This window comes from Giraffa tippelskirchi, chromosome 5, assembly GCF_054371585.1.
Source record: "Giraffa tippelskirchi isolate mGirTip1 chromosome 5, T2T-mGirTip1v1.2.pri, whole genome shotgun sequence".
In the NCBI taxonomy this organism is placed as follows: domain Eukaryota; kingdom Metazoa; phylum Chordata; class Mammalia; order Artiodactyla; family Giraffidae; genus Giraffa; species Giraffa tippelskirchi.
The window spans coordinates 179,510,294-179,535,113 of record NC_137279.1 but is presented as its reverse complement, the minus strand read 5'-3'; the positions used below and the strand labels follow the sequence as shown (position 1 = coordinate 179,535,113).

The following is a 24,820-nucleotide window of genomic DNA, read 5'->3' as shown; positions in this document are numbered from 1 at the left end:
AGTACCACAGTTTGAAGGCATCAATTCTTTGGCGCTCTGCCTTCTTTAGGGTCCAGCTCTCACAACCGTACATGACCACTGGAAAGACCATAGCCTTGACTATATGGACCCTTGTTGGCAGAGTAATGTCTCTGCTTTTCAACACACTGTCTAGGTTTTTCATCACTTTCTTGCCAAGAAGCAATCGTCTTCTGATTTCATGGCTGCAGTCACAATCTGCAGTGATTTTAGAGCCCAAGAAGAGGAAATCTGTCACTACTTCCACCTTTTCCCCTTCTATTTGCCATGAAGTAATGGGGCCATCGAAGAATTGATGCTTTTGAACTGTGGTGTTGGAGAAGACTCTTGAGAGTGCCTTGGACTGCAAGGAGATCCAACCAGTCCATCCTAAAGGAGATCAGTCCTGGGTGTTCATTGGAAGGACTGATGTTGAAGCTGAAACTCCAATACTTTGGCCACCTCATGTGAAGAGTTGACTCATTGGAAAAGACTTTGATGCTGGGAAGGATTGGGGGCAGGAGGAGAAGGGGACAACAGAGGATGAGATGGCTGGATGGCATCACCGACTCGATGGACATGAGTTTGGGTAGACTCCGGGAGTTGGTGATGGACAGGGAGGCCTGGCATGCTGCAGTTCATGGGGTCGCAGAGTTGGATACGACTGAGCGACTGAACTGAACTGAAATGGGGCCATATGTCATAACCTTAGTTTTTTTTAATATTTAGTTTAAGCCACCCTTTTCACTCTCCTCCTTCACCCTCATCAAGAGGTTCTTTAGTTCCTCTTCGATTTCTGCCATTAGAGTGGTCTCTTATCAAATCAAGGAAGTTGCCAATAGTTTTATTACAAATAGGATTAAACCTTATAAAATGTTTTTTATGCATTAGGATAATTATTTTTCTCTGTTAGTCTACTGATGTGGTGAATTACAGTGAATTTTTGTATTGAATCATCCTTATATTCTGGGATAAACGCCAGTTGGTCACATGTGTGTGTGCTCAGTTGTGTCCAACTCTTTGTGGCCCCATGGACTGTAGCCCATCAGGCTCCTCTGCCCATGGAATTTTCCAAGCAAGAGTACTGGAATGGGGTGCTGTTTCCTACTCCAGGGGATACTCCCAACCCAGGGATTGAACCTGTGTCTCCTGCATTGGCAGGCAGATTCTTTACCACTAGCACCACCTGGGAAGCCCAGTTGATCATATCATTTTTAATACACTACTGAACTTCATAGTTTATATTTAGGGTTTTTAAATCTACTTGATTCTACTTGTATTTTCTTAGTATTTACTCTAGATTTTAGAATGTATATTTTAAGGAAGGTTGAAGTTATTCAGTATCTTTCACCTCCAAGAACATTCCAAGGACCAATTTATGTGCTATCATTCTCTAGTATTTTAGTTCATGACTATATTTAATTTTAAAAAGGATTATTATAGTTTTATAGTCTGTATGTTAATAGTTACTAATCTTATTTCCTTGTTCACATTTCTTTCTTACATTTCAGCCATTCCATCATTTTCTTTACAACAGCAAACATAGTAAATGCTATGTGCCAGGCATTGTTCTGAGTACTTTAAACATATTACCTCACTTGAATTCCCCTAATAACCCTATGAAGTGTGTACCATTTTTCCTTCTGTTTGAAGAACATCTTTCAGAATGTCTCTATGGATCTCAGTTTTGTTGTCTGTCCCTCTTAATTTTACTGACTCTCTTTAAAAAAAACTTTTTTTTTTTTGTACTGGCTAAAAGCATAGAAATTCTTAAAACCCATGAGAGTGTATGAGATGTCTCAGAGAGCAGAAGTGGGAAAGAAAGAAAAGACAGAATGCTGGGGGAGCACCAGAGCTTAGATATAAGTCTCACGAGCCTTCCAACAAGAGATGGTGCCCAGTGGAACTGCAAGGTCAAGGGCCAGAGCCAAAGCAGTGGAGTTTACTCTGAAAAGCTTGGTAGGCAGGTGTCAACCTTTCCCCTGGCAAGCACGTGCTGTGACATTGCTATACTTTACCCATCTTCCATACCCCCAGATCCAGTCCTAAGAGGACACTGGCACTGCCCAGAAGTGACTACATCCTTCCTTGAGGCAAGGAGAGAAAGGGGTATTCCAGGGGTCACAGCACTGGAGGTCAACAGCTATGCTTACTGCTTGTATCAGGTGTGGCTGAGCAAGCGAGACTGCCCCAGCCACAAGCCTGAGCAGAGCTTCTGGACCCAAGTGCTCAGAAAGCAGCAGTGGGTCAAGGGCAGTGGCCTCATCTCCATCTTACCTTTCCCTCTATTTGGTTCTGGGCATCCCTTGTGGAATATGTGGGACTAGAAGGCTTTGAGGGCCTGTAAGCAGGGATCCTGGGAGACAGAGCCAGGAAGCTGCCTGAAGCTGTCAGACTCCGTGGCCCAGTGACATACTGTGACAACGGATTTCCCAGATGCCCAGGTCAGATCTTTCAGGGCTTTTTCTGAGATGTACCTCTCTCCCCTGCTTCTCAGCCAAGGCATCTTCCTCTTCCTTGTTTCAGTCCCCTGGAACTGTTTCCTCCCTCCTAGAATTAAGAACCATCTTCAGAAAGCAACACGTGAAACCATTTTCAAACTGACTTTAATAATTTTTTTTTTGCTGCCCAAATACTGTACATGCAGAAGCCATGTGAGGGATTTTCTTCTCAAGAGAATTGGCAAGAATGTTGTAAGAAACAGCCGGTAGTCCTTCCCAGCCATCCACCTGCCACCTGGGAGCCACGACGAGTTTGGGAAGATGCTGCATATAGAAAATGTAAAAGGCTAATTGCTTCTTATCTAAACAGTGTGCTTGTCAGTCCCTATCTGCGCTCTCTCTTTGCAGGATGCATTTGGAAATTCTAAAAAAGGGGTTCCTGCCTCCTGTGAATTTACATTCTCAAGGAGTGGATGAAACAATCAGGCTAGCTTTTCCTAAGGAAGCAGCATACACTGCCTGTTGAGATGGTGTCTGCAAAAGGCATTCTGGAGAAGAGTGATATATATATATATTTACATATATTTTATTCAAGAAGCAAAATACTTTGAAGGGAAATAAGTTCCCTCTCTCCTCCCATCAGAGAGCCTCTTCTTTTAAGATTCTCCCACTGATCCCATTCTAGAAGTAGAGACGAGGACCCACCCAGCATCTTCTGCTGGTGGGGATACTGACCTACACAGGATGCAGCTGAGGCTGTAACCTCACATCAGCACCTTGGAAATTGTCCACTGCAGACAACCTTTAATTATCTCATCACATAAGAGGAAGAGAACAATAAACCGTGAGGAGGTGGAAGGAGCAGAGTCCGTTAGGATTCCCAGAGTTCTTGTCAGAAGCAGCATCTGGGTGTGGATGGGTGAGGACCTGCCCCCAGGGCTGGAAGGAACCAGCCTGTGGAACCAGGTGCCAGGTATACCAGGCTCACAACCCTCATCAGCTCCAGATCAGACTTTAAAAACCTGGAGGGAACCATGGAATAACTAGCCAATGCTCTGGTTTTGCAGATGAGGAAGCTGAGACCCAGAAAAGGAAGGAGACTTGCATAAAGTCACAAATTCTCTGTGTATAACAGCCATGGATTCTCTGTAGCCGGCTGTCCAGGCCATTGACCTTTGGGGCGGATGCTCTGTTGCCTTTGGAATTCCCAGGGCCCATTTCTGTTTGCCAAGCTCTCTGGAACCCAGGCCCAAGGACCTTCCTGGCATCAGTGCAAACTGCCTGGGAGGCTGAAGGCTCTTGTCCTTGCTGGCCAAGATTCCAACCAGAACCTGGGGAGGTTTTCCTAGAGCAGGAACATGCACGCTTTGTGACAAGCATCCCCCGCAAGCCAGTCTGGGCCCCTGGGAGAATGCAAGTTTCCCTCACAGGCACAGCCTTACTGGGCCCACAAAGGCCTGAGCTCAGGGTTGGGGGGAGAGGAAGTTGCTTTGCTACATGGAAAGATTAAGCCCTTTGTCAGAGAACAAGGTCCCACCATGGGGCATGCCGACACCCGAGCCGCATGTGTGCGGCTCAGCTGGCAGAGCTGCTGCCCGAGGAGGCCAAGTTGCTCTCTTTGGCATCACTGACATCACTCTGAGATGCTCAGGCACTCTTTCAAAATAACCCTTGCCCAGCCAGCCCAGGCCGATCCAGCCCCCATCAGGCCTCACCGGATCAGGCGGGGCACGCTTGCCCTTCAGTCACGACTGTTTTTGTTTTGCCCCAATCTCTTGTGACCTGAGTGAAAAGCAGACTTGAGGGAGAAGGTAGGGGACGAGTTTATGTTTCTATCTCCTCCCTGATCATGCAGGTGAACGGTAGTCCAGTACAGGAAGCAGCATTTTAAGGAACCTCTTTCTAGGTCAGGATATTGGAGAAGAAAACTCCGGAGAGAGGAAGAGAGAGGAAGAGAGAAAGGAGCCAGCGGGCAGCAGACCTCTCCCTCTCCCTCTCCTGGCAGCCACTGCAGATACCCTGCCAGACGGCCGGCCTCCTGGTCATGAAGGTCACGCCCCCCCCCCCCCCCCCCGCCCCGCAACGATGAGCAAAGGCAGCAATTTGTCCACAGGGTTACACAGTGCAGGAAGCAACCAAAGAAGCAGAAGAGCAACCTTTCTGAAGCCTTGCTGCTTTCTGGGCTGAAGAAGATGGGGACTCGGAGGTTATCAGGAGCTCTGGAGCCCTGGCTGGGGGGTGGGGGCGGGGAGCCCAGCTTCTCCTGGGCAGCAGGGCATGGAACAAGGACCCTGGTCGTATGCCAGGGCTCCAGTCTAAGATTGTGCTACATTTCATTTCCAAAGAAGTGCCCTTGCAGGGCTCTAGCGTCTTTAAAGGGGGTGGGAGGCTTCTGCTCTCCTCAAGGCTGGCAGTAAAGAAGAACTCAGGCATGCTGGCCCTGGTGGGGGTCAGGCCCCAGGGAGAACCAGTGAGCCCACGAGTGGTGAGTGAGAGGGGCGACCCTCTCTCTCGGCCCCCTGAAATGCTGGCAGTGCCTGGGCTTGCTGCATACTGAGAGCCTCCTTTCCTAAGAGTGCTGGGTCGGGCGAGAGACTAGGGAGTAGTTCGGGAGATGGTTTGACAAAAGGGATGTAATCCTTCAGGGAAGAACCAAGACTTGGCCCCATTCGCTGGAGTCTGATTCATACCAAAGGCCCATCACAGCTATCCCTTTAGGAAAGGAGTCTGTGAAGGAAGTGGGACAGATTGAACACAGCAGAAACATGAAGACAGATGCTCTGAATCATCTGTCATGGTTCCTGCCCACAGCCCGGCAGCGCTGCAGGGCTGTCTCTGCCACGTCTTCCACGAAACCTGTCTGAGCAGAGGGAGATGGAGTGACAAAAAGCCCAACCTGTCATCAGCCCCAGGGTCCCCTGGGGTAAGGAGCGGGCATGTGGAGCTGTGACGCTGCATCTAACAGTGCCTGGGAGGAATCATGTTCCTTCCCTTCCCACCATGCCCCCCTCAAGGGATGGATGCTCCCCCATCCAGGGAAGGCCAGCAGTCACATGTGCTCCCTCCTCCACTGGGACAGGCTTGCTCCAGAGCAGCCTCTCAGACAAGCTCCTGCATCCAGGAGGCCCAGACAGACCCGTAAGTCCAGCCGCTCACCACCACACATATATGGAGCCTCACAAGACTTCACTCTCATGGGAGAAAAGCCAGGTGGGATAACTGGATTAACTTGATTTGGTACAAAGGGTTAAAAATAATCCCCCAAGGTCGACTTGGGTGGGGAAGGACTTCCCATTAGTGAGGCGGAACAATGGAGTGGCCCACCTCTAGGACAGGTTAGGTCACCCCTCTGGCTAGTATGTGCCCCCTGCTAGCCAACCTTCCCGGAGGCAAGGGGCCAGCAGCCTTTGACTCCCCAGCAGCAGCCTCGGCTGGTAGCTCCCCATCTTTTGCCTTCCTGGGTCCCTAGGGGAAGAAGGGTGACACCCTCTCTGATAGTCCACGTTCCCTGGGTGTCACCGCTCCGTGCCATATCAGGAAAGATCTCCACGAACCTATGGGTCACGAATAATCCCACCACTCCAAAGCTGTCGAGTATTTGCACACCATTCTGAGGGTGACAGCTCTGTGTCACCCACAGGACATACAAATACTCTTCTGCAAGCGACTTTCCTCCCTCTCCCCACCCTAGGATCCAAGACCACAGAGCCCTTTGCCATAGACACGTGAGAAATGCATTACCCAGTCCCAAAGCCAGGAGAGAATTTCTGAGAAAGAGAAAACTCAACCCAGCTGTCTCCTCTCTCTCTCCACAAACACAACAGTTCCCGTCCGGCTCTGGCAGGAGTCAGCCCAGGTGCTCGTTTTGTTAGTTCTTATTGCCCTCACCCACATTTTGTCCGTGGGCAGTTTTCTTGAGAGGGAGGTGGTCAGGCCCTGACTTCAGCCTAATGCAGATCCTGCCAGAAAAGGAAAACCCTCGGTGGAGAAGGGTCTGTATCAGAGAGCCTCTGCCTCCATCCCCATGTTCACCTGGCTTTGGTGACGAATGGAGTCCAAGCACCTCTCCACGGCTCCCCCCACATATGTGCTCGGGGGTGATGTCTGGGGAAGGGGCAGGGGGGCCCCAGAACTTGACCCCTCCTGCTACCTCTTTCTCCTCTGCAGACGTGGACCTGAGGGCTGCCCATCTCCTGGGCAACCTCTCAGCTTTCACACTAGACCCGAGGAGGCAGAGGGACAGATTTGGGCTCCCGAGCCAGACTTCAGGATTCCCAGCAGGCATCTCACAAGGTCCAGTCCAGGCCCTGGTGCCCACCCTCGGGGCCCAGCTGTCCAGTCAGGTCAGGGTTTGAGTGGCTTTGGGAAGCTCCAACCAGACAAGGGTGGAAAGACAGCAAAGACAGGTGCGGCATCAAGAGCAGGCCCGGCTACTCTCCAGAGGGCAGCGGCAGAGCGCAGGAGGCGGGGAGGCCGAGGGGGTGAGTATTGCTTGTACAGAGCTGGTGACTGTCATGGTCTATAGAGTGTAGAACCAGGCTGTGCAGGAATCCAAAGGCTGGAGCTTCAGTAAGTCTGAGCTCTCAAACACAGACCCTGGTCTGGAAATGAGCAAAAAAAAAATAGAGCCCCTAATAGTCAGCTTCATGCAGCTAATCCCTGAAGGTCAGACAGGATTCTTAGAGCCAGTCAGTCCCAGCCCTCCTCCTTCCTGCCAGCAGCCCTGCCCTCTGTGGCCCCTCAACAAGCCAGGCCCCTTCTGGATGAGCCCCGAGGGGCACAGGGCCACTCTAAGGGCCTGGAAAGGACACGGGTGCTGTCAGGGGCTGCCCACTCTGGTCGACAGCATCCCCTTTGAGGCCAACCTCTTGCAACTCAAGACCATCCAGTCCGCACCTCCTGGGGTCCACTGGGAGGGCTCCTTTGGCATGTCAGAAAGGGAGACCGGAGGTGAACAATGCAAAAGGGGGCACGAACACTTCCCGCCAAGGTACCTGGCCTGCAGCCCTGGGAACCGACACCTCCTCGGATCTCACTTTTAGGAAGGGGGAGGTGCCAGCTGGAGGGAGAAAGCGATCTCCAACCCCTCAGCTCCCCAGCATCTTCTGCTCCCCGGGGCCCTGACCAGGCCCTAGGTGAGCTGCTATATGCTGTGGATGCATTCGGTAGAAAGAGCGGCTGGAGAGCTCAGTGGAAAGGAGCGGTGTCAGGGTTCCCAGAGGGGCCTCAGTGTGGCTGGCTGCAACGGATGCTACATTCCTCAAAAAAGAGCAGCAGTGCTGGGAGAGGCAGCGGTGGAACAAAGGACAAGACAGAAAACTAAGCAGAGACCACCAAGAACAGGCACGGGTGGGAACACGCAGGCTCTGCCCTGAGCCCAGGGCCAGGCGGGAGGAACCAATGGCCGTGTCCCCCACTTCCACCCCTGGATTTGGGGGCGTGGGGAGTCCTGGCCACACAATTCTCCTTTGGGTTTGTTTACAACAAGACACTGAGAGACGTGGGTTTCAGCCCATATAGTCACCAAGACCGACTACACCCAGACAATGAATAGATTGAACATGGTCACACACAGACACACACACACACAAATACACGCACACGCGCTAGAGTCTCCACTGACAGCTGGGACAGGCCCAGTAGCCAACAGGCATGCAGCAGGGCAAGGGGGCCAGAAAGACGTGAAGACTATCTATGTACAGGGGGGATGAGGTGGGAGGCGGCCACACCCCTTCCCACATCGCACCCCAGCCTCTCCTGAGGTCCTTAGGAGCACGAGGGGCTGGTGGCGCTCTCCAGGGAGGACTGGGACAGGCGCCTGGTGAGGGAGCCGAGCGTAGAGTCTGCCACTGAGGACGTGGGGAAGAGTTTATACCAGCCGGTGACTGCAGCACTCAGGTCCAGCTCGTCCAGCATGATCTGGGCCATGCCCATGAAGCACTTGTGGTCCATGCGGCCATAGTCTCCCCAGACGATCACCTGCCAGTGGGAGGAAGAGAGAGGAGCTGAGCCACCTCTCCAACTCCAGGGTTGGGTGGTGGGCCTAGGAACCATGTAGAGATTTTGCCAGGGCACAGATGGGACTGAGAGAGGCAGAACTCAGACTGACTTTGGGCAACAACTTATTAAGCACTTGTGGTGTGCCAGGCTTATTAAGCATTTATGGTATGCATTATGATGTACAGACTTTATATATATTCTCTCTGTTGTTACAACTATCTAGGTAGAGGTGCTATATGGATTATTATTTCCACAAAAAGGAAATGCAGCTCAGAGCGAATAACTAACCCAAAGATACACAGCAGTTGGTGGCACAGCTGGGATTAGAACCTGGGCCTGACATCCAGAGCCTCCTAGCATCCAGGATGACAGGCTTCCAGAGCGGGAAGCAGGCTGAGAGTCCGGGCCCTGGGCCACAGCTATCGTTCTACTGCTGGATCACAATGGGATGATAAGCATTACCACCAGGTGGAAGAAGGCAGTGATCAAACTCTGCTTCTAGAGGACTTCCCTGGTGGGCCAGTGGTTAAGAATCTGCTTTCTAATGCAGGAAGTGCAAGTCAGATCCCTGACTGGGGAGTTAAGATACCACATGTCTCTTGGCCAAAAAAACCAAAACATAAGACAGAAGCAATATTGTAACAAATTCAATAATGACTTTAAAAATGGTCCACATCAAAAAAAAAAAATCTTAAAAAATAAAACTTGCTTCTACCTACCAGCTGTGCAACCTGGAGGCAATCGAGTTATCCCCCCAAACCTTGGTTTCCTTATGAATCAACAGGAGGCAATAACACCTCACTAGGTGGTAACAAAAAATGGGTAAAGGGTATTAAAGTACAGGTACAGGATAAACCATAAATAAATTTTAAATGACAGTCTGCAGTCTTTGAGAGTTGCCCCGCCCCCTGGCCGCGTGACGCTCACCTGCAGCACCTTGCCCTGGGGTCCTTCGTCAAAGAGCAGAGCCTGCTGGTACAGGGGGTCACAGGTCTTCTTGGCCGCCTTTGTCTTCTTCTTGGCCAAGCAGGCCCCGTTCTCGAGTAGGTAAACCTTGATATAGGTGGCTGAGGGATGGAAGAGAGCATGATGGGGAGGGGTCCCCAGGAAACTGCTGGGGCTGCCCCACCCCCTAACTTCCACGTGATCCTGGAGGGGAGCAGGGTGAGCAGGAGGAGCTGACCAGTGGATAGCAAGTGGAGAAGATGGACCCAAATACCAACTCCTCCGTCCTCCCCTCCCACCCCCCCGCCACTGGCCTTCCAGACAATCCGTGACTCCACTGTTGAGAATACTGACTAGGGTAATGGGGAGCCAGGACTTGCTACACCCAGACCTCAGCTGTGAATCCCTCCCTGGCAGGACCCCATTTCCAAGATCCCTCCCCCAGCTGCTCTGCCTCACCTGGGAGGGACTTAGAGCCGGGTTTGGGGGTCAGGCCCCGAGCCTCAATCACTTCCACCTCCAGCTGGCCACTCCGGTCCATGATGGCAATGTGCACATCTCCTGCAAGGAAGAAGAGGGACAGTCAAGGCAGAGTTAGACCAAGGGGCAGCCCGGCTCACAGCATGCAGTCTGCAGAGGATGCTCCAGCGCTGAAAGGGCACAAGATGGACAAAAACTGCATGTGCTGGAGCTGCTCTCCAGAGGCCAATCTAAAGCAGTTGAGAAATGTTTTGATAGGGCCCTTGGGGTGGGGTGGGGGTGTGACCCTCCAGGGCTCTGCTTAGGGAATTACAAAGGTAAGCTGGGTTGGGAGAAGGGAGGGGGCTCTGTTTCACTGAGCAGAATAGCAAGTTTGGGGACAGATTTCTGTATCAGGAAGACAGGGGAGGCTGTGTGCTCAATAGATGTCTTCACCTTCTACACAGTGGCCATCAGCTACTCCCCTAAGTAAACGTCAAACAGATATTTAAAGAATATACGAGATACGAGACTGCCCAGGCCATGAAGTGCGCCCTATAAACGAGGGCCTGTTCCCACTCTTGATAAAGGATGGGGGGAAGGCAGGAGATGTCCCAGGAGTACAGAGTTGTTGTTCAGTTGCTCAGTCATGTCCACCTCTTTGCAACGCCATGGACTGCAGCATGCCAGGCTTCCCTGTCCTTCCCCATCTCCTGGAGCTTGCTCAAACTCGTGTTCATTGAGTCAATGATACCATCCAACCATCTCATCCTCTGTCATCCCCTTCTCCTGCCCTCAATCTTCCCAGCTTTAGGGTCTTTTCTAATGAGTTGGCTCTTGGCATCAGGTGGCCAAAGTACTGGAGCTTTAGCTCCAGCATCAGTCCTTCCAACGAATATTGAGGATTCATTTCCTTTAAGATTGACTGATTTGATCTCCTTGCAATCCAAGGGACTCTCAAGAGTATTTTCCAACACCACAGATCAAAAGCATCAGTTCTTCAGTGTTCAGCCTTCTTTATGGTCCAACTCTCACATCCATACATGACTACTGGGAAAACCATGGCTTTGACTAGACGGACCTTTGTTTGCAAAGTAATGTCTCTGCTTTTTAATACACTAAGTTTGTCATAGCTTTTCTTCCAAGGAGCAAGCGTCTTTTAATTTTATGGCTGCGGTCACCATCTGCAGTGATTTTGGAGCCCAAGAAAATAAAGTCTGTCACTGTTTCCATTGTTTCCCTGGGTCATTAATATCTTTTTTGTATAGTTCTGTATATGCTTGCCACCTCTTCTTAATATCTTCTGCTTCTGTTAGGTCCATACCATTTCTGTCCTTTATTGTGCCCATCTTTGCTAGTCACTTGGAACGTCCTTCAAAGGGGTATAGAGGGAATTCTCTGGCAGTCCAGTGGTTAAGACTCTGCTTCCACTGCAGAGGTATGGGTTTGATTCCTGGTCAGGGAATTAAAATCCTGCATGCTGTGTGGCCAAAAAAAAGGGGGGTTCAGAATCATAAGCCTGATGCAGAAAAATTAAAATGGGCCAGACTTTGGGTTCAACTGTGTATTTGCATACTTTGGAAGATGGGGACTTATGACTTTCAGGAGACATCCTGCAATTCATCCCTCTCCCTCTAGCTATTCCTGACCTCCCCATAGGGAATGGGGAGGGGGAGGTCTCAGGAATTAATTAATCTTAACTCTCACTGGAACATTCCCAACAAGGAGAGCCAATGCAAGCCTGTCCTTCCCAACTTAGAACACCAGGGGGCGCCAAACACGAGTGTTTCAGGCTGCGATGGCACATAAGCCTGTGCAAGTGGCTGGTTTTTCTCACCACCTCCCAGCCCTTGGCTGGGCCTAGAGCTGGAAAAAGTAGACTCTCCAGGCCCTTAAAAGCCTGAAAGCAAGGACTGGGAATTAGCCAAATCCCACCCAAGAGCCAGATGGGAACTGCCACTTACCCTCTGAGGGTCCCTATGGACCCCTCTTCCAGTAGACAAAGGCTCCTGTGTGAGCCGTTTCCAGGAAGACAGGGCAGTGCAGTGGGAGGAGTCCTGGCCTGGAATGGAATGTCAGCTCCACTGCATGGTCACAGCAGGGCACTGTCTGCACTCAACTTTCTCATTTGCTGTGAGGTCGAAGGTTAGACACTGTCTATGTGAGGGCTGAGTGCAGACGTCTGGGTCAGACACTGCTCAGGTCAGACTGATGGGGAGGGAGGGGTGGAAGCGAGCGGGCATCTCTGGGGAAGCTAGCCTGGGAGCTGCTGCTTGAAGCCAACACAGCCAGAATCTGAGGGAGGGAGAGGGGGAAGGAGCCAGAACTGCAGCTAAGAGGACCAAGAATAGACCGTAGGGAGTACTTGCTAGCTACAGAGAGGAGGGATGAGAAAATTACTAAAAGGCTTCTAGGTGCCAGGCACTGTTAGAAGTAACAAGTCAAATAAGACACAGTTCCTAAGGCGTAAATGAAATATTTCATGCAAGGCATCAAACAGGGACTCAAAAAATTGTCTTCAGATTGCAGAACTAAGGCAGGCATTATTATTCCCATCTTACAGATGAGCAAACCAAGGCTCACAGAAGGGATGTGACATGCCCAAGGTCCCACAAAGAATCAGTGACAGAGCAGACTCTGTGGACGTCGATGCCATGATAATCTTTGTTCACCATCTTATGCCTGGCACTAGCACTGCCGGTCACATAGTAGGCGGTGAGAGAGTGGGTGAGAGTGGTGATGGGAGGGAGGGAATGTGCCAGAAAAGCTGCTGCAGTGTGGCCAGCAGAGAAGGGCTGGAACCCCTCTCCTCTCTGCTGTGGGAGGGACTGAGGCTCGCTATGCTGACGCCTCCTCACTGGCATAAGAGCTGGAGTGAGGGCTCCTTTCAGCGGCTTGTATTGCCTCATGTGGGGCCCCCGATGAGCTCACCTGTTCTGCGTGGTTACCACTGCCCTACTCACCCTGCCCTTAAGAAGACTGACCCGGGACTTCCCTGATGGTCCAATGGTTAAGAATCTGCCTGCCAACGCAGGGGACCTGGGTTCAATCCCTCGTGCAGGAAGACTCCACTTGCCTCGGGGCAACTAAGCCCACGTGCCACAACAATGGAAGCCTGAGAGCCTTAGAGCCTGTGCTCCGTAACAGGGGAAGCGACTGCAATGAGACGTTCGAGCACTGCAATAGAGAGCTGCCCCCACTGGCTGCAACCCGAGGAAGCCCATGTGTAGCAGTGAAGACCCAGCACAGCCGAGATTAAAATAGATAATAAATAAAAGAAGAAGACTCACCCATTGGCGGTGTTGCCAGCGTCTGTCGCCCCACAATCTGGGCTGGTCCCAGCCCATCCAGGAAATCGCTGAACTGGCTTTCGGCCCCAAGCCGGGTGGTGGGGAAGATGAACCTGGAGAAGGGGGCAGAGGGGTATGCGAGGGCATCTGGGTGGCGAGATGCAGTAGCGCTGTCCCTGGGGCACTGGGTACTCCCTCTGTGCCCCCATCTCCCCTGGACATACTGAAAGTATACCACTGTGACTGGAGACAAAAAGAACTGTTCATCTCTGCATATTACAGAAAAAGACTTTGATGTCACTTGAGCAAAGAGACTAACCATCATGATATTAAATCTTCAAGCGCTAGGATTTCTAAGTTGACCCTGAAAAGGCAGGACTTGCTAGATACTTTGTGTCCTCACTAGGGGTGTTAATGCCAAGAACCAGAGACAAAGGTCAGATATTTCAATGCCTGGAGCAAGTTCCAAGGACAGAGGTTGAATTGACTATGAGTTTGAAATCCAAGTCAGAAATGTCAGGTGGCGCCCTAAACAGCAACTGAGACCGAAATAACACAATTACAGGGTTGAGATTAATGACAAATGATTGGGAGGGGGGGTGGTCCATGGCTGTGGGTGGAAACAGTAACAAGAAAAACTGACAGTGATTGAAAGTTGGCCAGATGCCAACAGTGTACTACATGCTCCAAATGGGTATCATTTCATCCGCACAACCACTGTGGGTTGCAGGAGCTATAATCCAGTTTTACAGATGAGAAAATGGAGGCTCCAAGAGGTAAGAGACTTGTCTTGCCTACAAAACAGAGCTGACACTCAACTCATACAGGGTGTTGGTGAGGATTAGGGCAGAGGGAGCAGAAGTTCCAGACAAATAGGAAACGATCAGCGGCAGTTATTGCAGCAGCTGGTGTGACCATCATAGGAAATGTGCTAGTTTTGCATGTCCTTAAGCCTAGATGTAGCCTGAGGTGGCTTGAGGTTTGGGGTATAGCCAGCAGAGAAAGGACAGGTGAGCGAGGGCTGGCCCAGAACTGCCCAGAGGCTATAATGGACCACAGGATATTCCCAGGTCTCATAGGACAGCCCAGGCTCCTGCCTCGAGAGAGAAAAGGCTGTCCCAGAAGCAATCCCCTGTTGGACCCTTTGGCCTAAGTCCCCTTTGGCCAGAGACAGGCAGGAAGAGGAGACAGCCTGCATAGACTAATCAGAAGGTCCTGTGTCTCTCCCTTGCCAGGCTCAGTCTTCACTTCCTAGGAAGGGGCTTTGAGGCCCATCCATTTTTATTGGCCAGAGTTAGCAGTAGTCTAACATCACATTTTTTGGATTGTGGGATCTGAAAAAAGTTAAATGAATAGCTGACAGTCTTGATTCATGTACTTGCCTCAAAACTCCACAGACCTGTAAAACACAGGCTGATTATAAAAGTCATCACCTCAGTAGAACCAAAAGTTACCTTGCAAGTTTGCTAAGTTATTTCACTTCTTCGGTCTCAGGCATATCAATGGCCCAGAGGGAGTTTACTGAACATAACTTATGATTATATGTATACGATGAAATATTTCTCATCACAAGAACACTCAGTTCAGTTCAGTTCAGTTGCTCAGTCGTGTGCGACTCTTTGCGACCCCATGAACCACAGCACGCCAGGCCTCCCTGTCCATCACCAACTCCCAGAGTTTACCCAAACTCATGTCCATTGAGTCGGTGATGCCATCCAGCCATCTCATCCTCTGTCATCCCCTTCTCCTCCTGCCCCCAATCCTTCCCAGCATTAGGGTCTTTTCCAATGAATCAACTCTTCACATGGGGTGGCCAAAGTATTGGAGTTTCAGCTTCAACATCAGTCCTACCAATGAACACCCAGGGCTGATCTCCTTTAGGATGGATTGGTTGGATCTTGCAGTCCAAGGGACTCTCAAGAGTCTTCTCCAATACCACAGTTCAAAAGCATCAATTCTTCGGCACTCAGCTTTCTTTATAGTCCAACTCTCACATTCATACATGACCACTGGAAAAACCATAGCCTTGACTAGACAGACCTTTGTTGGCAAAGTAATGTCTCTGCTTTTTAATATACTGTCTAGGTTGGTCATAACTTTCCTTCCAAGGAGTAAGCGTCTTTTAATTTCATGGCTGCAATCACCATCTGCAGTGATTTTGGAGCCCCCCAAAATAAAGTCTGTCACTATTTCCACTGTTTCCCCATCTATTTGTCATGAAGTGATGTGACCAGATGCCATGATCTTAGTTTTCTGAATGTTGAGCTTTAAGTCAACTGTTTCACTCTCCTCTTTCACTTTCATCAAGAGGCTTTTTTGTTCTTGTTCACTTTCTGCCATAAGGGTGGTGTCATCTGCATATCTGAGGTTATTGATATTTCTCCCGGCAATCTTGATTCCAGCTTGTGCTTCATCCAGCCCAGCGTTTCTCATGATGTACTCTGCATATAAGTTAAATAAGCAGGGTGACAATATACAGCCTTGACAGACTCCTTTTCCTATCTGGAACCAGTCTGTTGTTCCATGTCCAGTTCTAACTGTTGCTTCCTGAGCTGCATACAGGTTTCTCAAGAGGCAGGTCAGGTGGTCTGGTATTCCCATCTCTTTCAGAATTTCCCACAGTTTATTATGACCCACACAGTCAAAGGCTTTGGCATAGTCAATAAAGCAGAAATAGATGTTTTTCTGGAACTCTCTTGCTTTTTCGATGATCCGAGTTGGACACAAGAACACTGGAGCACCTTTTAACTCAGTATTCCCATGGTTAGGCACTCATCCCACACAGAATCAAAAGCGGGCATGATGGACCTCCCTGGTGGCGCAGTGGCTAGAAACCCGCCTGCCAATGCAGAGGACGCAGGTTCGATCCCTGGTCCTGGAAGATTCCCTGTGCTGCAGAGCAACTAAGCCCATGGACCACAACTACTGAGGCCTGCATGCTCTAGGGTCCAAGAGTCACAACTAATGAGCCCCTGTGCTGCGATTACTGAACCCCATGTGTGTACAGCCTGTGTTGAGAGAAGCAACTGCAATGAGAAGCCCTTGTACTGCAACTACAGAAAGCCCGCATGCAGCAACAGAGACCCAGTGCAGCCAAAAATAAATAATAAAGTGAATAAATAAATATAGTGTGTACATTTCAAAAAAAAAAAGTAGGCATGATCCCGATGTTCATAAGCAGCACTATTCACAATAGCCAAGATGTGGAAACAATCAAAATGTCCATCAACAAATGAATGGATAATGAAGGTGGGTGTACTATATATCCATAAATATATATATTTATCCATATATATATAATGTATCCCCATACAGTGGGATACTACTCAGCCATAAAAAGGAATGAAACAATGCCATTTGTAGCAACATGGATGGACCTGGAGATTATCATACTAAGTGAACTAAGTGAGACAGAGAAAGACAGATACCATATGATATCACTATTTTGTGGGATCTAAAAAATAGTATAAATGAACTTATTTACAAAATAGAAACAGACATAGAAAACAAACATAATAGTTACCAGAGGGGAGGGATGGAGGGATAAATTGCGAATATGGGATTAACAGATACACCCTACTATATTAAAATATAAACAGGGCACTACATTCAATATCTTGTAATAAACTATCATGGAAAAGAATCATAAAAATAATGTAGATGTATACATATACATCACCAAATCACTTTTCTATATACCTGAAACATAATATTGTAAATCAACTATACTTCAGTTTTTTTAAAAAGAGAAAGAATAACAACAAAAGGAAATATAACTCTTGAGGTCACAGAATTTCAGGAGCTTAGTACAGACAGTGCTGAAATTGTGAACAAAGATTTCAGGGTCAAATGTCCTTAATTCAAAACTTGACTCTGCTACCACACTATAGCTGTAACCTTGGGAAGGTGCTATACCCTCTTCCTGTGCCTCAGTTTCTCCGCTTGTAAAATGGAGATACTGGTAGCACCAACATCCCTGAGGGTTACTGTATTGACTGAGACACTGTTTTTTGCCTGATAGTGGCTGGTAGATCACAGAATAAGAGGCCCTGATCTGAAGAGCCAGCAATGCCTTGCATATGGTAAGATAAATCCAAGCAGTTACTTGCATTCACAGAAGCAGGCATAGTAGTGAGATGTGATCATAGAATCTCAAATAATAGGGCCATAGAATTCTGAAATAATTGAGCCTTATCACGATTGTGTTATCACTCACCTAGAGCACATCCTGGAATGTGAAGTCAAGTGGACCTTAGGAAGCATCACTACGAACAAAGCTAGTGGAGGTGATGGAATTCCAGTTGAGCTATTTCAAATCCTAAAAGATGATGCTGTGAAAGTGCTGCACTCAATATGCCAGCAAATTTGGAAAACTCAGCAGTGGCCACAGGACTGGAAAAAGTCAGTTTTCATTCAAATCCCAAAGAAAGGCAATGCCAAAGAATGCTCAAACTACCGCACAATTGCACTCATCTCACACACTAGTCAAGTAATGCTCAAAATTCTCCAAGCCAGGCTTCAGCAATACATGAACCGTGAACTTCCAGATGTTCAAGCTGGTTTTAGAAAAGGCAGAGGAACCAGAGATCAAATTGCCAACATCCGATGGATCATTGAAAAAGGAAGAGAGTTCCAGAAAAAACATCTATTTCTGCTTTATTGACTATGCCAAAGCCTTTGACTGTGTGGATCACAAGAAACCGTGGAAAATTCTGAAAGAGATGGGAATACCAGACCACCTGACCTGCCTCTTGAGAAACCTGTATGCAGCTCAGGAAGCAACAGTTAGAACTGGATATGGAACAACAAACTGGTTCCAAATAGGAAAAGGAGTCTGTCAAGGCTGTATATTGTCACCCTGCTTATTTAACTTATATGCAGAATACATCACGAGAAACGCTGGGCTGGATGAAGCACAAGCTGGAATCAAGATTGCCGGGAGAAATATCAATAACCTCAGATATGCAGATGACACCACCTTTATGGCAGAAAGTGAAGAACTAAAAAGCCTCTTGATGAAAGTGAAAGAAGAGAGTGAAACAGTTGGCTTAAAGCTCAACGTTCAGAAAACTAAGATCATGGCATCTGGTCCCACCACTTCATGGCAAATAGATGGGGAAACAGTGGAAATAGTGACAAACTTTATTTGGGGGGGCTCCAAAATCACTGCTGATGGTGATTGCAGCCATGAAATGAAAAGATGCTTACTCCTTGGAAGGAAAGTTATGACCAACCTAGACAGCATATTGAAAAGCAGAGACATTACTTTGTCAACAAAGGTCTGTCTAGTCAAGGCTATGGTTTTTCCAGTGGTCATGTATGAATGTGAGAGTTGGACTATAAAGAAAGCTGAGTGCCAAAGAATTGATGCTTTTGAACTGTGGTGTTGGAGAAGACTCTTGAGAGTCCCTTGGACTGCAAGGAGATCCAACCAGTCCATCCTAAAGGAGATCAGCCCTGGGTGTTCATTGGTAGGACTGATGTTGAAGCTGAAACTCCAATACTTTGGCCACCTGATGCGAAGTGCTGACTCATTTGAAAAGACCGTGATGCTGGGAAAGATTGAGGACAGGAGGAGAAAGGGACGACAGAGGATGAGATGGCTGGCTGGCATTGCCAACTCAATGGACATGGGTTTGGGTGGACTCCAGGAGTTGGTGATGGACAGGTAGGCCTGGCGTGCTGCGGTTCATGGGGTTGCAAGGAGTCGGACACGAATGAGCGACTGAACTGAACCAAATGAAGCTGATTCAGGAAATCTTAGTCATATATCCATCATTTCATAGATTTGAAGACATCAAGGGAATATCTAACCCAGAGACTTTCAAATTTTTGACTGCAATCCATATGCATTTGTAAGAAATACATTTACCGTCATAGACCTACATGCATCTATATATACAAAAAGAAGTTCACCAGGTAACTTCCTTCCTCCATAGCATATACCTGAATTTTCTATTTCCTTTTCTAATGCTGGTTTTGACCCACTAAACTGATTTGACTTCCTGCCTGTGAGTCACCACCCAGTTTGAAAAACACCAATCTAGTCCAAATTCCTTCTCTAAGCTCCAAGTAAGTCCACCTGTGAGAATGCCATTCATTTGAGCTGTACCAGATGCTTTGCATTTAAGATTTTAGGAGCCCATTTTCCTTTCTAGCTCTCTCCTCTGGAGTGGAAGGGTGTGTAAGTCCTGGGAGGTGGGAGGCATGAAACATACCAAAGGGATGGGCTGCTCTTGGGCCACTGGAGTATTCTGATGGGGAACAGCAGCCAGGAGCAATAGGAAGACTGGGGCCCAGGCAGCTGGTGTCCACGGGATGGGGACCAGGGGAGGCAGGAGTACGGAAGAACTCAGGTATCTGGCCTGCAAATCCAGCCAGCTTTTCCAACCCTGCCCCGGTGACCAGAGGACCCAGGTGGAGGGTGGGGACACGGTGGGGGTGGGCTGAACGCACGTGCCATCGGAGCTGTTGCTGTTGGTGCTCCCATCTGTGGACTCCCGGCTGCCCTGGCGAGGGACCCGACTCCGCATCTCCACGGCAACGCCCGTCTCCGTGCTCCGCCGGATGTTGCTGCGCAGTTTCTTGGTGGCCCCTTCTGTGACCCCCCCAAAGCACAGAGAGGGAAGAAGGTCAGATTGCTGATGAGGCTTCTCTGAGATCACTGCTGAAGTCAACCTCTTGGGAGGGGGCAGGATAGGCAGGGCTCTGACCGGACGCAGGGGCAACGCTGAGATGACCTCTAGAGCCAGCCCACAGCCTGACCTCTGGTCCTGCTCAGTGCAGTGATGCAAAGCAGATGAGAAGGATGGCTGAAGGCAGAGTGGAGATGTTGGGGCTATGGGTGGGGAGTCAGTTGAGTTCAGCCCTTGTCCCTCAGCCTCATCCTCACCAGGATGCCCTGACCCACATCTTCCCACTCAATCTCAGCTCTTGCCCCAAAGGGTTAAGTTTCTTCTTCTGGAAAGTTTGCCTTCTCCAGAATTCTCAGATTTGTTTTTCATTTTCCAGGTACTCTCATGAACCCTATCACTCCTGGAGATCACAAACCACCTCTGTGAAACCTTCACAGGTCCTATAAAAAAAAATCCATGCAAACTCTGGCCACTTGCAAACTAACACCCATTGTCAATGTGGCTGTGAATGTGGAGGGGGTTGTGTGCGGAGAGGCCACTAGAGAAAGAAGTCAGAGAGAGACTGCTAGGTTGACCTGAACTGATTTTGGCTTTGAGGAAGAGGTCTACAGAAGAACCTCAGAAGCTGTGTGTTGAGAGCTTACCCCCAGTGTCTCTGTACCTCCCGTCTGGGGGGGGTGCTCGACATCTCTAACCCCCCTCTTTTGTCTTGCAAGGAACATGGGACATTTTGCTTCTCTGAGCAGCATACCATCCTGCCTGGTTTCCATGGCAACCTCCTCAGCATTGCAGTGTGGTCCCTCTAGACACTCTCTCCTCCTGGGGGCAGGGCTGGGGCAGTGAGGGGGCAGAAGACAGTCTGTGGGTTTGCAGGGACTTCCCCTCCTGGAGCTTGTATGCCTGAGGAGCTTGATGGGGAAGGAAGTGGTGGCACTCAGAGAGGGCCTGTACCAAAGGAACCTTTTGCTGTCACTGGTTAGAGGCCCAGGCAAATTAAGAGTGGAGTTGCTTACAGTGATGGGGAGAGGCCAGGGTGAGGCAGGCAGCACAGAAGCACTGGGAAGGTCGAGCTGGTCACCCTGGCGATTCCCACTCACACCCAGCGGTGGGTTGGGAAAGGATGTTCAAGACCCCAGCCTGGGAAAAACGGGGACTTTATCCTCCTGCTTTGCCCCACTTATTTTTCAGGAAGTCTCATTGGGAGAGGAAAGGCTGAGAGGGGCAGCATCACTAGTGAGTGGGATGGGGGACTGGGAGTGGGGGTGCTGGTAAGGAGGAATGTCTTCTCTGAAACCTCCCTAGCTTCTGGGATATTGGAATAGCTACTATTCAGGAATCAATAAGACCATCAAAGTGTCTGTGTCTCTTACACACACACATATTCACACAGTCATATTAGCTCATGCATTTCTTTTACTCAGGCACACACACACACACTGCCAACAATCACATATATTTATACAGTAATCTCACATACAAGGTCATGTGTTATGTTCATATATCAGTCACACAGTTACAAATGGTCCCACCAAGTCTTTGTCATATGTACACATGACATAGTTTGCCACATGCATGTGACCTTCACACCACAGCACTAGGAGTTGAACCCATCTGCTCAATCATATATATAGATGCAAATCCACAAATGGTGTGTGTCCCACCACACACAGGACTGGGCAATAATTGTAGGTGGAGGAGACTTGCCCTGTCCCTTGCTCCTAACTGCCACAGCCCCTCTAATCCACTTAGAAGACAGAAGGGTCTGTGGGGGCCACACTTTATCCTCCTTCACCTCAAATTCCCCCGACATATACCCTGAGCTGAGGTCAGAGCCTTACTACTCATGACCCCAAACCGCTCACTTCTAGAGCTTGGGAAAGCTTTGACCTATTTGAAGGAAGTTTACTTTGTTTGAGCTGCCTGACCTACTGTGAGCTCCTGCTTAGGGGAGTTACAGAATCCTGAAATGCTCCTGTCATTTCACAGATGAGGACCCTAAAGTCCAGGCACTCACAGAATTGGAGTGAGACCTAGGCCCACTGACTCCCAGTCCACTGATGTGCTACTTTTCACTCCCCTCCACCAACTCCACATTGGTTTGAGATGTGATTCAGCAGAGATTAAGTTCTACATCTCTGGGTGGGAAGGAAGGTCTTACAACCTCAGTGAAAATTCCTCTACTGGTTTCACACCAGTCCAGTATCTGAACCCTGTTGATCTAGGAAGTAACTTTATGTAGCCTTTCTCCCTAGAGAATTGGACCAAGGTGCGTGCAACAATTCTGCGGTCCTTGGGGACCAACAGACTCCAGGAACCATCCCATCTATCCCACCACAAACAAGGAAGAGGAAGTCAGCCTCCAACAGCACTCCCCAGAGGATCTCCTGGAATGATCCTGAGCCCTTGTCCCACCCTGGTCCAGAGTCCAGAGCCCATAGCGAGGCAGCAGCTGTCCTTGGTACTGAAAAGAGAAGCTCCTTTTGATCAAAGGCAAGAATAGCCAAAGATGGCCCTATGTGGACCCAGCCAAAGGCCAGGCCAGAACCCACTTGTGCCCTGGGAACCCAAAGCTCTGACCTCACTTTCCTCTCCGCTCCCACAACCTAAAGAATGTTAGATCTAGAAGGAAGCTGGGAGACAGACTTTTAACCTCCATTTTACAGAAGAAACAGAGGCCCAGTGGGAAAGTGAGTTTCTCAAGGTCCCTCAAGTGAGAGCCAGGACTAGTCCTCTAAAGTTTCAGGGTGAGTTTTTGGAAGGCCATTCTAGGACAACATGAGGAAAATAAAATGGAAGGAACAGGCAAAAAGCAGGGGAACTAGAGGGGAGGCTGGTGCAATCATCCAGGCTTTGAAATGAAGAGGAGGGAATGGGCGAGGCTCAAGTCAACAAGAGGTATGGAAGATTCTGGGGTGGGCAAACCCAGAACCCAAACGACTGGGTCCCAGAGAGGAGTTTGTCCCCCCTTTACACAGCCATGCCCTTCAGGGAACTGGGCCATCCCGGCAGGGGCAGCATGGTCACGCTGCTAGGATCTTACCCCAGAACAGAGCTTCCAGAGCCAGTGCCCACAGTGATCAGCCCCATACCTCCCTCTGTGGCCAGACTGTCCCATCCAGGAGGATGGGCTCTAAACTGGGACACTGGCAACTCCAAGGCCTGGGAGAAAAAAAACCAGGGACAAGGAATTGTAGATGGGAGGGGAGTATGCTACAAGCAAGGGGTGGCTAAAGAAGTCACTTCTTTTTTGGCCCTACTGTGTGACCATCAGTAATAATAACCAACAATTTACCAAGTATCTACTATGTGTCAGGCAAGAGGTGGGGGTACTTCTACATATCCTATCTCATTCAGTCTCCTGGACAACTCAGCAAGGCATGTATTATTGTCCTCATGCTATAAATGAGGAAGCAGGCTCACAGAGGTGAAGCAGCTTCCCTAAGCTGCCCAGGTAGTAAATGACAGGGTGTCTCTCTGAAGGTCAATTTAAAGTTCTTATCTTTTCCAGGCTCAGATGCCTCATCAATGAAATGAGTACACCAGACCAGAGGGTCTCCAGGGCCCCTTTCTGCTCTGACATTTGGCAACTGGATGATTCACAGAGGCCTTCAGTTAAAAGGGCAGTGGCCAATTCCCCTGCCCCCCTACCCAGGCCTCCAGCCATGCCCTTGCACACTGCAGAGACAAGTGACCCAGAAGCCCCATCATTGATTGTTCCTTCACAAGGCTGGAGGTCATCCTGGTGTCTGCTCTCCCTGCCTGCTGACTGTGGAGTCTGGGTAGGTGGACAGTCCCAGGCACACCACTGACATGTCTCTCAGTGACTCAGGCACTTGCTCTGGCCTTGGAACACTGTCTCTCCAAATCATCTGGGCATGAAGAGACCTTTGGGTCTAAAGCTGAATCAGCTGATTCAGCCAGAGATCAGCAGGGCTTGTTTCCTAAAGCCAGACTCCTGGGGCCCAATATCTCCTCCACTGTCCTAATCTAGTCTCCCAACCTTAATCTCACCCCATTGGTCCTGTCCTAGTCCAACTCCTAGATTCTTAGATCCCCATCTCCCCTACTCCCTTAGTGTCAGGCACATTCACAGGGGCCATGCCCACCCAGGGATACTGATAATAATCTCAAGCCCCCTTCCCGTCTGGCATTTCTTTGAGCCAGAAACCACATCGCAGCTTGATTGCTGGAAAAGACCATCCCACATGCTCCTGTGGAGGGCTTTGTAAAAATCTATTTTAAGGCCTGGAAAAATCCCCCCACCCCCAACCCCAACTGGGAGTCTCGAGGAGCATTCTCCCCAGATCCTCTGGCGCCCCCACCCCCTCACCACCCCCATCCAGCTGCCTATTTGAAGGTTTCTTAGGGAAGTTGTTACTCTGAGCAAAATAAGCAGGAAGAGATTTTGAAACAAAACCAGCTGGTGTCTGGGTTGATGCCACCAAGGGAGGAGGTCCTGGTGGGGAGGGAGGGCTGGCTCCTCTGTGACGTGAGCTCCAGGGCTGACAGCGTGTGATGAGGTGGGTTACCCGCCAGTCTGGGCATAAGTGGGATTCTACCACCAGCTGTTTGGGAAAGTATAATGTATTTATCAGGAGGTAGCTATTAAGGTAGTGTGTGAATGTAGCTTCGTAAGGTATGTGTGTACATACATGTGATGTGTTTCTGTGACCACGGGCCACTGAGGGTACATGCATGTTACTGTGCTTCCACGATCTGGATCTGCGCATCTGTATACAGAGCACTGTGTATGATCTGCACAACTGGTTTTATTGTGACCATGTTTAGTGTGAACGAATGTTCTGTGTTCTCCTGGCAGTAGGGGTAGCTTTTTTGAGCAACTGAGTGTTCTAGTCATGTGACTATGCAGGGCACGTGTCTTTGCATGTGTGTGTCTCTCTTGCGGATTGTAACATACGTGTGCGGCTATTTGTTCTTAAGAGACTCAGACATTACAGGTGAGACTGAATCTCCTGGATGTGTCTGTGAAGTGGCAGTGTCATTGAGCACGGTGTTAGGAACACAATGGCTGTATAATGAAAAATTGCTGATT

The 24,820-nt window shown here is 49.3% G+C and overlaps 1 protein-coding gene across 7 annotated transcripts in view; it reads right to left on the bottom strand.

Annotated features, from left to right (window-relative positions):
• RIMS3 (regulating synaptic membrane exocytosis 3) overlaps nucleotides 1-24,820 on the bottom strand; it is a 48,782-nt gene that overhangs the window by 1,045 nt on the left and 22,917 nt on the right. For 3 of the 7 annotated variants that reach the window (XM_081493963.1, XM_081493961.1, XM_081493962.1), the window contains 5 exons: nucleotides 19,589-19,730; nucleotides 13,133-13,245; nucleotides 9,843-9,944; nucleotides 9,366-9,505; nucleotides 7,940-8,417 (listed from right to left, as the gene is read on the bottom strand). In XM_081493963.1, the coding sequence (XP_081350089.1) occupies nucleotides 8,205-8,417; nucleotides 9,366-9,505; nucleotides 9,843-9,944; nucleotides 13,133-13,245; nucleotides 19,589-19,730 (710 nt within the window). In that variant the 3' untranslated portion in view covers nucleotides 7,940-8,204. Of the gene's footprint in view, nucleotides 1-2,586; nucleotides 2,763-3,173; nucleotides 4,221-7,939; nucleotides 8,418-9,365; nucleotides 9,506-9,842; nucleotides 9,945-13,132; nucleotides 13,246-19,588; nucleotides 19,731-24,820 lie in introns of those variants that run through there. The other 4 variants (XM_081493966.1, XM_081493965.1, XR_014054861.1 and 1 more) reach the window with 3 other exon arrangements.